General features: G+C 37.3%; 1 protein-coding gene across 1 annotated transcript in view; it reads left to right on the plus strand.

The window, feature by feature from the left end:
• ABI3BP (ABI family member 3 binding protein) overlaps positions 1-13,595 on the plus strand; it is a gene marked incomplete at its 5' end in the record, with an annotated part of 147,110 nt that overhangs the window by 31,204 nt on the left and 102,311 nt on the right. The window contains 2 exons of the mRNA XM_084294807.1: positions 3,529-3,597; positions 6,472-6,604. Coding sequence (XP_084150933.1) covers positions 3,529-3,597; positions 6,472-6,604 — 202 coding nt within the window. The remainder of the gene's footprint in view (positions 1-3,528; positions 3,598-6,471; positions 6,605-13,595) is intronic.

Below are 13,595 nucleotides of genomic sequence, written 5' to 3' on the forward strand. Positions count from 1 at the left end.
CTTTGATCTGTATGGGCCAAATTCTGCCCATACTCATTTCTCTGCAAGCTCCTATGACTTCTTTTCCAGTGTTGTGGTTGGGTAATAATAGAGCTTGGTTTTAAGTAAGTAAGAAGGGTGGAAAGCTCCAACCTCTGATATCAACAGTGAGGGAAAATCTCCTTTCTGAATTCTCCAAACTAAAACCGCTGTCTTAGCATTGTGTTAATCAAAGCATTTATTATTTTAAGCTGCAGGGTGAGGTTATCTGTCTTTCGCTGCCAGAAACATGAACGTATCTGAACTTGTGGCCTCTTACCATGTGTGCCTGTGTCATCCAAACTGCATCAGATGTCTCTCAAATGTGTCAGAGTTTGTGTAAACCTTGGTTTGTTTAATTTCCTTATTTCCTATGAAGACTGGTATTTCCAAACAATTTCCAAGCTCTTTCACAATTGACACCCAGCTAGCAGGGATTCTGCATCTCTTTGAATGGCTGCAGTGCTTGAAAAGAAATATAAGCCATTCTGGTAAGACTGAATCTGAATCCAAAGATGGAAATTCTCGTCTCTGGAATGGCTCTGTGTTTTTTTGGCTATGCAGTATATCTTTTTTTTTTTTTTTTTGAAAAGCAGTCAAACCTTTTATGGGAAGTGGCGGAAAAAAAAAATAAACTGGAGTAAAAATTGAGAGAGGTTTTTTCATTTAGACTTAAATATTTTGCAAAAGTTCTTTCTTCCTGTGAGAAAATGCATAGAGGTTAACTTAAAAGTAAATGTTGGAAAGTATGGAAGGTACAATTTGTTTCTGAGATGAACTTCATGACCAAGAAAATGGTTGAACTATTGCTTTCCTGTTGCATGCAACATAATTTCTATTGTACTAGCATGCAGAACATCCAGTCAAACTCAGAGCCCTCTGTATTTTTTTTTATACAAACATGAGTCCCTTTCTCTTAGATATTAGTGATAACTTTACATTCATTGAGAGTACTCAAAACTGTGAAAGCATTGAACAGTCAAATCTTACGATGAGTCTCTGGAAAAGGTCTGTAAAACTATTTATAAAGCAAGTAAGTGACTGATGTGGATGCTCTATTGAGCGTGTCAGACTTTATTTCCTGCAACCAAACAGTTGTGCAGATCTTGAATAATTTAGCGTTAATCTATAGGGGTATATGCTGTGATAAATGGCCAGCACACTTTATTTCTTCTTTTTACAAATGTCGACTCTTTACTGAGACACTGTTTACAGTAGGTGTACAGTCTGAAACAATACATAAAAAAAAAGGTTATAGGAAGAAACATGGCAATAAATAAATGGTTCTAAAGTTGATGCAGAATGTGTCAATGAAGGTTATTGTGTTGTAATTATCTATTTTTATTTTGTTTTGCATCTTTTAAATGTAATAATTGCTTATATTAACAGTAGAATTCAGTATTTTTTTTTCTTCTTTAATTTCAAAAGTATATAGGATATGTTGTAGATGTTAAGACAACTCTGTATTATGGTAGTGCTCTTGTAACTACTTGGGACATCTTGCAAGTCTATTCAAACTGCCTTTTATAAAAATGCATGCACTAAACCAACCAACTCCATGTGCAATATCAGGCTAATGTGTCTGACAGTAGAAGCAATGAAAAATTATGTATGCAAAGAGAACAGGCACTATTTTGACATCATAAGCAAATATGCTACTAGTTAACAATGGAGAGTATTTTGTCGTGGATTACTTTTTAACTAAGCACTTGTAGAAAAGCTGCTTGACAATACCTAACCCAGCAGCCTCACGTGTTGAGAGTCCTCCTCACGTGGCAGCATCAGCAGCCACTACAGGGATCAGCTCTTGGGTTGTGCTCTAGCTATGCCTTTATAGAAGAGATGGGAGCAGTAGACTAGAACCTTTCCCCCTCCAGTCAGTGCTTTCACTTAGTCTGCAAGTATATCAAAGAGGTAAGATTTGGTACCCTAATAAAATTTCTCAGTTCCAGTAGAACAATTTAAAAGTGTTATATGGATATTATTATACCATCCAGTAGGCCAGCAGAATTTCCTCTGGTGTGCTTCATCTCTACTGTTCACATGCTGGTGTCGTGGTTCCGCTCGAGTGGGCAGCCGAGCTCCACCACAGCCGCTCTCTCACTCCCCTCCTCAAAGAGGAACAGGGAGAAAATACGATGAAAAGGGCTCAAAGTTTGAGATAAGGACAAGCAGATCACACAGTAATTACTGTAATGGGCAAACAGACTCGGCATAGGGAGACAGTAAGATTTATTGCTTGTTACTAACAAGCTAGAGAAGTGAGAAACAAAGGAAAGAAACCAAAAGCACCTTCCCCCCCCTCCCCCCCATCCACCCTCTTCCACCTCCTCCCCCCGAGCGGCGCAGGGGAACGGGGGAATGGGGGTTATGGTCAGTCTACAGCACTGCTTCTCTGCCGCTCCTTCTCGGTCACTCTCGTCCCCTGTGCTGTGGGGTCCCTCCCACGGGATACAGTCCTTGATGAACTGATCCGGCGTGGGCTGCCCACAGGCAGCAGCTCATCCAGAACTGCTCCAGATACGGGTCCATACCACGGGGCTCATCCCTCAGGAGAAAACTGCTCTAACCTGGGTCCCCCACGGGCAGCAGCTGCTGCCGGCTCACCTGCTCCTGCGTGGGCTCCTCTCCACGGGCCACAGGTCCAGCCCGGAATCTGCACCAGCAGGGGTCTTCCACAGGCGGCAGCCTCTGTCGGTGCAGGGCGACCTGCTCCACCGTGGTCTCCCCCACGGGCTGCAGCGTGGAACCCTGCTCCACCGTGGTACTCCATGGGCTGACGGGGGACATCCTGCTTCACCATGGTCTCACCACAGGCTGCAGGGGACTTCTGCTCCGGCGCCTGGAGCACCTCTCCCCTTCCTTCTTCACTGACCTTGGCGCCTGCAAAGCAGTTCCTCACTCCTCTCACTCTCCCAGCTGCTGTGTGACGCAGCATTTTTTTTTCCCTGTCTTAAATATGAGGCGCAAACAACATCGCTTATTGGCTTGGCTCTGGTCAGCAGTGGGGCCCTTACCAAATATGGGGCAGCTTCTAGGTCCTTCTCACAGACACCACCACTGCCCCCTGCTACCAAAACCTTGTAACGTAAACCCACTACACCTGGACCTCATGAGAGAGGAAAGACTGTTAGTAGCCTAATGATGGCAGCTGTCTAAGCAACTCTCTCTTTTTTCCTCTTCATCTGAGCTTTTCTTCTCCTTTGCTTTCTAAATAATGTTTTGGTTGAAGTGTTACATGTATGTCCTGGCAAGTTCACCTATTTGTTATGTCTCAGTCAAAAAGAATGGTAAAATCTTTACTGCAGGGATATGTTATGCTTTCTAGTGGTTAGAATACTTCTGCATGATTGGTGAATAAACCTTGGAACAAACATGCCTAAAGACCACAAAGACTGGATAATGTGTCAATCCTTTACTGAATATTACATTTTTGTTATGAATTATAGGTTAATCCCTTTCTTAAATAAACAGCAACACCATACTCATTACTTGTTTCTTCATTTACAGATGCAGAGCCCCGGTATTTGGTATCAGTAAGACCAGCACGTGTTTCAAATAACAAGAAATCTTGCTCAGGTATTTTACTGCATCTCTTTCTTCAAGTAGTTTAAGGAGGACAATATCTTGCTTTTACTGGTTTTCTGTGAAAAGAGATTTGTAACTGTAGGTGTCTGACTGGGATGCATGAACTCCATATGAAGGTGAAATGTAGGACAGTATTTCCTAGTCAGCAGTTAGTCGTGTATGTGGCATTCACATGAAGATTGCTCAAAATCTAAGAATACTTCTTGTAAAAAGTTCTTATAAATGAGAATTGAAATTCAGAATATTAATTTCTGATGTTTAAAGAGATCTATAAGTGCACAAAAAAAAAATAAAAGTTTTGAAATACAATGGTTTGGTGGATTTAAGTTATTCTTCCTAAACTGCCAGTTAAGGATTCCTTCATCCATGGTTATGGTAATGCTCTTTTTTTCTAATTAGAAATGGTGACCTGTGTGTATGTAAATCAGCACTCCTACAGTGCTTGCTGATACAAAGCAGATAAGGAAAAAGGAATGCTTCTAGCTTAAAATATACGTAACACAGCAGAAATCTGAATTTGCTTCTTGTCTGTTTCAAAGACTTTCTACATGACATTGATCATGCCAATAATATTGTTAGGTTTTAGTTCCTTATATTGGTACAAGGATGTCTCTCAGGATCACTGTGCTGTTGCAAATAATAAGTTGTTAGTATATATGTATGTGTTTAGACTTAGAAATCTTTATAAGAAATTCATTCAAGTTCCTGGTTGGAATTATTTTCTGCTCACTCACAGCCAAACGTAGAACTGAATACTGGGAAACATTTTGAAAAGTGATTCACCTTTCAGACCCACCATGTTTATATATGGGTGTGTTTGTATATTTAAACACACACGAATGTATTTAAACATGGACCAAAAATGTGTCCAATTTTATACATATATATGGACATTATTAATTTTAGCATCTATAGTCTAAAGAAACTGGTTTGTCAAACAAGACTGATATTTGAGTTTTCAGTCAAGCAGATAAAGGTGTAAGAACAGCCGTTGGCTTAATGGTAACTAAATATTACAGCAGGTCATCTTAGCAGTGAGAGTAGTTAAACTAGACAAATTACTGAGGATGGCGGTAGAATCCGTGTCGCTGCAATTTTAAATTTACACATGAAGACTGATTACAATTCTGGTTCAAACTCTGATTAATACAGAGTTGTATGCTTTGTATTCATATAGATCAAAATAGATGATCACATGCTTCCTGGTTTTAAAGTACATAAATCGTTAGTTTCTAATTGGTCACAAATGGCATAATAAGACACAATCAAAATCATATGTAGGTCACAAAAAACAACAGTATGAGTTCCAGTTACATGAGAGCTTGTGGGGTTTTCTTCTTGTTTGTTTTTAAGTTGCATATTTTCTGTATTTCCTCAGAAAGTGGTCAAAAAGGGATTTCACGGTAGACAGAAGATTTGCCAAATGGTTTGGTAAATGACCAGACTGATTGTTTTAGTTGTTTCTTTAACAATGGAGAAGGAGCCTGGGAACTGGTCTGGAAACCAGGAAAGCTATTTGGATATTTGCCTTCAGATGCTCCATAGTACATGTATTTTAAAGCATATCATGCTTCCTCTTATAGGTAGAGAGTGTTTTATTTCTCTAACATGTTCATCATCAATGTACAGTAAAAACCCACGCAGTTAAGGTGTCTAAACACACATTGGTTGAAAGTACAGGTCAAACCTGCTTTGGGCTTGCTAAGTGAACAGGTATTAGGGATCAAAAGGCATGAAAAGAAACTTAGATTTGTTTCACAACAGTGCAAAACATAACCCTTAGATTCATGGCTTATAAACTTTTGGTACGCTTGTGGTCACCTGTATATTATGAGGAGGTATAGATCCTTTAGATATTACAAGTATGTAGAGTAATGTAAGGAATCTATGAATTTCTATTTAACTCATACAATGAAGGTTCTCATTGGGCTTGTAGCAGTCTACAAACTTCAGGTTCAATGCTGTTGCTCTAGATCACTTCTTTGTTTCCATCTATTAGCTTTTAAACCTCATGTAAATACAGTTCTTTTTACACACTTGATGAAAAGTGCTGTAGACAGTATGAATTATTTGTGGACACAACTGCAGTGTTATTAGAAATCCTGCCAAGACACTATTTCTCTATTACACGGAATGATAGTAATGTCCTGAACCATGTATAACACCTTCAGTGATGCAGTCCAAGACAGCCAGAACTTTAAGCTATATGCAGATTAACTTCATATCAAAAACACCAAAAAAGCTTTCGTAATCTGAAAAATGAGTAATAGAGAAAGCTTATTAAAAGATAAAATTGTAACAAAATTTGGTAAACTAGTGTCCCTCCTGCCCATCAAATAATAGCAAGATGGGTTCTTTCCTTCCGATTTACCTTGTATCCATAAGTCTGGAAGTAAAATATTACAGTTTCTTCAAAGGTTGAAATATGTTCTGTACAACTTCCTGAAAAATTAGTCTTTCTGTTGCCTTTGGGGCTTGACTGTGTTTCTGATATCTGCTTTTTTTAAGTGGTAACCTAATCTGTGCTCCTGCTGCCTTCTAGTTGTATCCTTCCTTCCTTTCTGAAAACTTCATTCTATATTTTTTTTCCTGTGTTCTTGCTCAGTTGGCTTCAGGGAAGGAGCAGTTTCTCTTCCATGTATTTTCCTTTCAGTGAGAAGTAAACAAACAGATCGCGGACACTGTCTCTAACCACTGTTTTTAAATCATACATTAGAAGTGCTGGCTGTGATAAAGAGAGCAAGCTGTTGTACCTTTCTCTTTGATTTTTTACTCTATTTACTTTTGTATCTGACTGCAAAAACTTTCCCCTACATACTGCAAGAGAAACTAACTTGTAATTGGAATTGCATGTTTCTTATCTAGGTCGGACCAAGACTCAAAAGCCTCTGCAGCTGGTAGTTGGCACTCTCACCCCAACCTCTGTGTTCCTCTCTTGGGGCATCCTAGTGAACCCTCAACATGACTGGACAGCAACAAGTAACTGTGCTAGTGACAGGTAAAATAACAGAAAACAGTTTTTGTGATGATCGTTTTTTAATGTAGCATTTCAAGCTTGAAGCTGTGCAGGTTGTTATCTGGTGTGGCCGGAAGAATCTGACAGTGGAAATGAAAACAGTGGAAGCAATAGTTCTGAATAGGAAGTAAATTTTCTCCTTTACTTAATTTCATGATTATTGAGCCTTTACATTCCTTGATTGGCAATTAGTCAGATACCTATATGCTGAAGTAAAAGTCTTGCTGTTTCACCATAGATCCATTGTTTGTAAACCAGTGGATTTGGATCTACCTTCCTTTGTATTTGAATAAATTGGAAGAAGCTTTGTTGAACTTGATGTATTCCATGCTCTGTCATTTTGGTGTTCCTTTTTGTATTCTTCCCTTTGTGACAAAATACTATTTTGGGGGGTCTTTGTTTACCTCCTGTAAAGCTCCATTCAACTCAGCCGTGTTTTGTAAAACAAGAACTTTGTGCACCCGTTTTCAAGATGCATCAGTATCTCATTTGAAAGCATCACCTTGCTTTGTTAATGAATCTTTGCATTATTGTGAACAGTTTTTACCTTTAAAAATTTCTATTTTGACAAACTCTATAGCTGTCTAATTTAGACCTTGAATCTGCTTGCTTTGGTGTTGATAATAAAAGTCTCCTTGATACCATTAAACTGGATATCAAACTTTGATCATATGGAAAAAAAAACATGTAGCTACTATGCCCTTTTCTTACCTCCCCAAAATTTTGAACTAACCCTTTTCAAGCTTCAAAAAATTCTCCCAAACACCTTTGGATCTTTATCACCAACTGGTATTTCAAAGACTATACACAATACTAATGCATATTAGGAATTTGTTATGAAATATTAGGAAATGTCTAAGCATGTAACTTAATTGCATTTCTTTCTAGTAGAAATAAAAAGGTTTAGGTTGTTCGTAGATTTAATTTTTTTCTCTTTTGATCAAGAAAGAAGCAAATCATTTTATACTGTTAGAAATGAAAGAAGTGAGCTGATTGTGGAGAAGACTGAAGTCTTCTGCCCACACAATGATTTTAGCACCATTTTTTACCGTGCCACTTATCTTCTGTGTCATCAACAAAGTTACAGCAGCTGTTTAGTGGGAAGTGAGAACCCTTTAGAAGAGACATATATCCTGTACCAACCACAATGCTTTCATCAAGTTTGATTTTCCTCCTCAGTAACTGAATGTTCTTCGTGGACATTCATTGACTCGAAGTTTGAACAAACTATTTAACACAATGTGTAGTGTTCTCCCTTTAGCGCAGTGCTACCAGTGTTTTGTTATGTTTAGAAGATATGTTTGCTACTCTACTGTGTGAGTCTTGCTTTTGCTGTGGCTGTGCAAGAAGTCATGGTGTGCATCTCCCAAAATTCTCTTCAGTTAAACGTTTAGTCCAGTTAGCTGATTTCTCTTGGATACTTGCTTTTAATGTGCCTTCTTCTTTAATGGAATGTTGTTGGGCTGAAGTACCACCTATTTACTTCCCCTTTGCCCCATAAGAGACCATAAGAGATATAGCGTTCATTTTGTTTAAATATCTCAGTGTACTTCAACTCTGTAAAGATGTACAACACCCGTGAATAGCAGTAAAGATAATGGAGAAAAAAAATCACCTATGTGATTCTTGTGTTTTGTTTACCTTTAATGAATCAAAATGCTCATGATCTGCCTAAGTGAAGAAAACAGTTCTCCATGTCACCATGGTGTATGTATCTAGAATGCCAAGCCAAGATAGGATTCCAGTATACTTACAGTCAGTATATAGAAGAAAAAATATGAATTTGAACGATAATTACATATTTATGATAAGAAATATTTAGGAAGTAGCCCATCCTTGGCAAGTTAGCATTGCGTTAAAAGTGCAAGACTGAAAATCAGACAATTGGTTCATCGACATTTGTGTCTACTGCAAGGGCAGTGTACTTCACATACTTGATCCTTCTTCTTCTGGCATGTTCTACTTAGTGATGTGTTGAAATGTTCTGTTAATTATCCTCAAGATAGTTCAGCGGTTAACCTCTGCACTTTGACATTGGCAGTATGTGGCAATTACGACCTCTTCACTCAGTTCTGTGGGTTAACATCCCACCGAGTTTTAGATCTGGAAGTCTGTATGATCTGAAGTGGAGTCAACTGTTCTCAGCCTCAGATTTTACCATCTCTGGATGGCCTTTAGGCTTTTGTACAAATATTGCATAATATAAGCTAGTTGGCCATGTTACTGACTCAGGAGATGGAAACCATATGGAACAGCATGGGTCTGTCAGCCAAAGTATTCTCTAGTGCAAGTGACTTCAGTGGAATATTCCTTAGAAGATCAGGTTTTGTGAGCAAATGAGTTTTCAATAAGAGGTGCCATGCTGTCAAAGAGCATCGGTATCATATTGCTTCAGTGAAACTATTGCTTGTTTATTGAGAGCACATAGCATTCTTCTGTACCTACTGCTTTTTAAGAAACTCCAATGAAGAAAAAGTTTTTCCCATGTCATTTGTAATCAAATCATCTTTTGGTTTCTTTCATGTAACTCTCTGGAAGTTAAGGGCATGAGACAATGGAGTGCTACATATTTCCTTGAGATAACTCCAAACCCTTATTCCATGGGGAAGTGAAGATAATCACTGCTCTGTGTTTGGTTGGAATTTCTTCACAAAGTCAAATTTTAAAGCCTCCTCGAAATGGTTATCATCTCTGATCAAAAGCACTAGAATGCAAAAAAAAAAAAAAACAAAAAAAAAAAAAAAAAAAAAAACACAAAAAAACACCAACAACAAAGCAAACAAAAACAACCCCCAAAATCATTTAATTAGTTTTATGTAACTTATAGTAACTGCACAACACCAGAAAGGTTACACAAACAATGTTAAGGTAGGTTTCTTGGTATACTCTGTTGATTAACACCAGTATGAGGCACTTGGTAGAGAAGGATGGCAAAGTCATGATAGTCTGCTGCACAGTCATGCTGAGTGCCTCTTTTTGTATTTTGGAGAAGGGAGAGACTTGCTTCTCCTGCCTTTCAGTGTTTAAGCAACCATTAATGGACAGAGCTGTAATAATAAACATAGGGGGGTATGTGGCCATTTAGATCTAAAAAAAAAAGAGTGTAGACCACTGTATAGACTTTCTTGGCCTTCCCTTTGGTTAGAACAACTCCACAGATTCCAAAACAGAGCAAGGGGTTGTAAAAGGCAGCGTCTGAAGTCTGTTGTGGGTTTTGTGTGTGTGTGTGTGTGTGTGTGTGTGTGTGTGTGTGAAGAGTGTTCCATGCAAGACAAAAACAGGGTTTCCAGCTAGAATTATTTATTTTATTAATAAAATAAATAAATAAATAAAAGCAGGCTTGTTTTTGTGAAATAGAAATTTTGAACCTGAAGGTATTTATTTATTTATTTTTATTTTGTTGCCATTAAGTATATCTAAGTTAAGAGCTTTGGACGAGTTAATATTCATATTGTTTAAATTTTGTTTGCCTGTAATAGGAATATTCTAATGTCATATTTACAAGTAGTGCAGATCCTGTGCTTTACATGATTTGTCTGATAATTTAGAAAAAGGGGGGGGAGGGGGAGGAGAAAGAAAAATCCGTACTTACTCTTAATACAGTACAGCACAGAGTAGTATTTTTAAAACCTTAAATTCAGAAAGTTATCTGCATGTATCTTCTGTGCATATCTACAAATCTGTGTCACTGTGGGCTGGCAACGAAATCATACTTTGTGTTGCAGATGTCATAGACCACATATTTTAAACTTAGCAGAATTCCTTAAGGAAAACATGCTGCAACAAATTAACTTCTTGAATTTCAGATGCTTTTGAGTTACTGCTGTGGGAGTATATATTGAAAGCTTATTTAAACATGGAAAGATTTGTTGGTTGTCAGTTCTAATTTTTCAGAACCTCTGACTCTTCAACTCATATCCATCATTTTACTTTTATTTTTATTTATTTATTTTTTTTAAAGCCAGGAAAGTGATCGTTACTGATCATGTACAAGTGAAAACTACATTAGGAAGTGCTTCACAAACTTAGTTGGTAGCCATCAGGGGTGTGATACTTGACATCTTTTCACATGCGTCAGTGTCTGTTACTTTGAAGTAAACTTGGAAACAATACAGTAACTTCATTTGCCAATTTGTGAAACAGTGTCTGAGAAACCATAATTCAAACTGTTTCCCTTATTCCTATCTAGCATTAAGTGGGTGCTGTGCTTCTAATGATGTCTTACTATAAATGAATAAATGAATGTGTTAATAGTCTCTTTAAAAGACTGATTACAGAATCACAGAATTACATTCCTATATGCAAGAATGAATTAGGTTTTATAATGTTTTATCTATGACAACAATCCGAAATGCTCTTATTTCTCCAAGGCATAATTGTTTGTTTAGTGTCATGTCCAAATAAACCCATGATATTTATACAAATTGACCTAGCCTGAAAATCCTGTAAAACCATTCACATTATAAGATTTCCAGTATCTAACTTTTTGGGCCCAAATATTTAACAGTGCTAGCATTTTCTGGTAACCTGTCTAAAAAGAGATCTGGTTAACAATTGGAAAAAGATCACTGAAACTTTTGGCAGTGTTGTTCATACTGCTATATGAAAACAGTCCTTCCTAGAACTTTTGCTTCTTGTAGCAGGAAGCAAGGTTTCCTTAATTCCAAAAGCAAAAACCTTGGGGCTGTTTCTTTGAAGTGTTCATAATATTTTGATATCTTGTGTAATAAAAGGGATAGCTCTAGCTGAGAAAGAAAAGGTATCACTGTCTTGTACTGTAGGGTGTTTAAAAAAGGGAAAGAAAAGAAGCAAAAGCAGAACTATATACGTTGAACAGAGAAAGGATAGAAACAGTCATCTGTATCATGCTTAGTCTTGCATAGATTTTTATGGATTATGGATTATAATCATACTCTTCTGGCTTCCTTCAAATGATGAGATTATTTTTGCTGCTGTTATTTCTGCCGTTATTTCATACTTTGTGTGTGTCACAGGTGGGGTTAAGTGAGGTCAGAATATTGTAAAATACTACTTAGGGCTCTTTTGTGTAGAGATTTCAAGAATGCCAACATTAAACATAGTATTGCACAAATACATATGGAGAGAGACTGTCTTGGTGACTGTGGGCTCTTTATGTCTTTCCCTTGCTTCATTTATTGCAGCAATTAACAATGAACAGAGCAGTACTCCTCACCTGCTCATAATAACTTCTGCTTGAATTGATGGAGTTTTCAGCTGTCTAGTGAAAAAGGAGGAGGTAAAATTTCTCCAAGTCCACACAGTCATTGGGTTGGATGTTCACTCTAATGAGCGAAATATAGCCCATTAGAAAGAGAGGGAGAGAAAATCCTTTTTATGGAACTTCATAAAAGAGCTCTAATGTTTTATGCAGTCTTAGCTGAAAAAGAAGTGAACCTTGAAATCTTTTGATTAGTATTTGTTGTAAGAGGGAATACAAGTTTTGTTCAGTAAATGTTGTTCTGATAAAGTGTACCCTTTTTACATCCCCTGCCAAAACAAATAAAGAATCAAAACAAAAAGCAGTTAAATGCTGACGGGTTTTTGCACACAAAGAAAATGTAGCTGAAAACACATTCTCATTGAATGTTAACTGCTCTAGCGTGCAGGAAATGAGGCATGCCACCTTTTGCTAAAATGCCAACCTAACATTCACAGGTGTGAATAGCATTCCCAGGGCTGTTTCAGTTATGTTTTATTTGAATAGTGTTTTTCTTTTATACTAGCTATTAGACTGCATTACACTATTTTTTCATATCACAGAGATAATGGGACCATGCTGTGTCTGAGAAGCAGCATTGCACACCTTTCCCCCTTCTACCTGACTCCATTTCAGCCGGCCATGTATTATTTGGCAGGAGAATCTGTATAGAGGTTTCTCTAAATATTTACAGTCAAGGAGAAGCAATCTTGCAGCTTCTGATGTGCATCACAGACTAACGGCAAATTTTATGTGTATGTCACTGATACAAGGGGACTGATATATACGTGAGCAGTGACTGGATTTTACTGCTTTCTCATGTCTTCAATTATGTGTGTTAATTACTTGATACTATAGTGTTGTGTTGTTTTGTTTTGTTTTTTTGTCCCTCTACCTGTAATCAGTAGAATATTCTCATGCAGGACCTGAAATTGCCCTGTATTTGGCAGCTTGTTGGTCTGGTTTAACAAATAATTGTTGTTCTTTAATGACAAAAATTGACATTTCTGAATTCCTGCACTACAAATAATTGCATTTTCCAAAAAGTAAATCTTGGTTTCCATCTTTATATTTTTAATACTCAAACCGTTGTGACTTGCAAATTGTTAAATTGAACTTTGTTTTGATTGCTTTTTATTGAAATGAATTGAGGAAATTCTATCACTACAGTCAGTGTTTTTAGTACTCATGGTGGCAAGTTTCCACTGAAATAATTACACCCTTAGTGAAGTTTTTACAGGCTGGGGAATCTTAGGAGTTGAGAGAACATGCCTTATGCACTACATATTTCTATTTCTAGTGGCACGGTTTGGCAGAACTATGAAAAATCTTCTTGTATTTTTTATAGTATTGAACTTTACTGAAAGATTTTTTATTTTATTTCTTTTTTACATACTAGTGTTCTGAGTGTTTTAATTCATGTCGGGGAGAAGGAATTTGCAGGTGTGGAAACAGTATTCACAAACAGAACATTTTCTACAGTAGAGGCAAGTGAGAGCAACCACTTAAAAGCCTATTCATTGTGAATAATTCGGAGTGTGTTTTTTTCCCCTCATTTCTGATGCAACTATTAATTTAGACTGTTAATAATTACAGTGAATCCATATGTTTTCTTTCCATCACATAAAATCATTTTATGTCTATCCCATTCAGTTAAAACAGGGAGGAAGAGTTAAGGATGAAGATGAAAGCAAATTAAATTTTCTCTTCCAGGCAAGCTGAGAAGATGGCTACTTCTATTTGTGTATCACATTT

Source organism: Netta rufina (genome assembly GCF_964035555.1).
Source record: "Netta rufina genome assembly, chromosome: 1".
In the NCBI taxonomy this organism is placed as follows: Eukaryota; Metazoa; Chordata; class Aves; order Anseriformes; family Anatidae; genus Netta; species Netta rufina.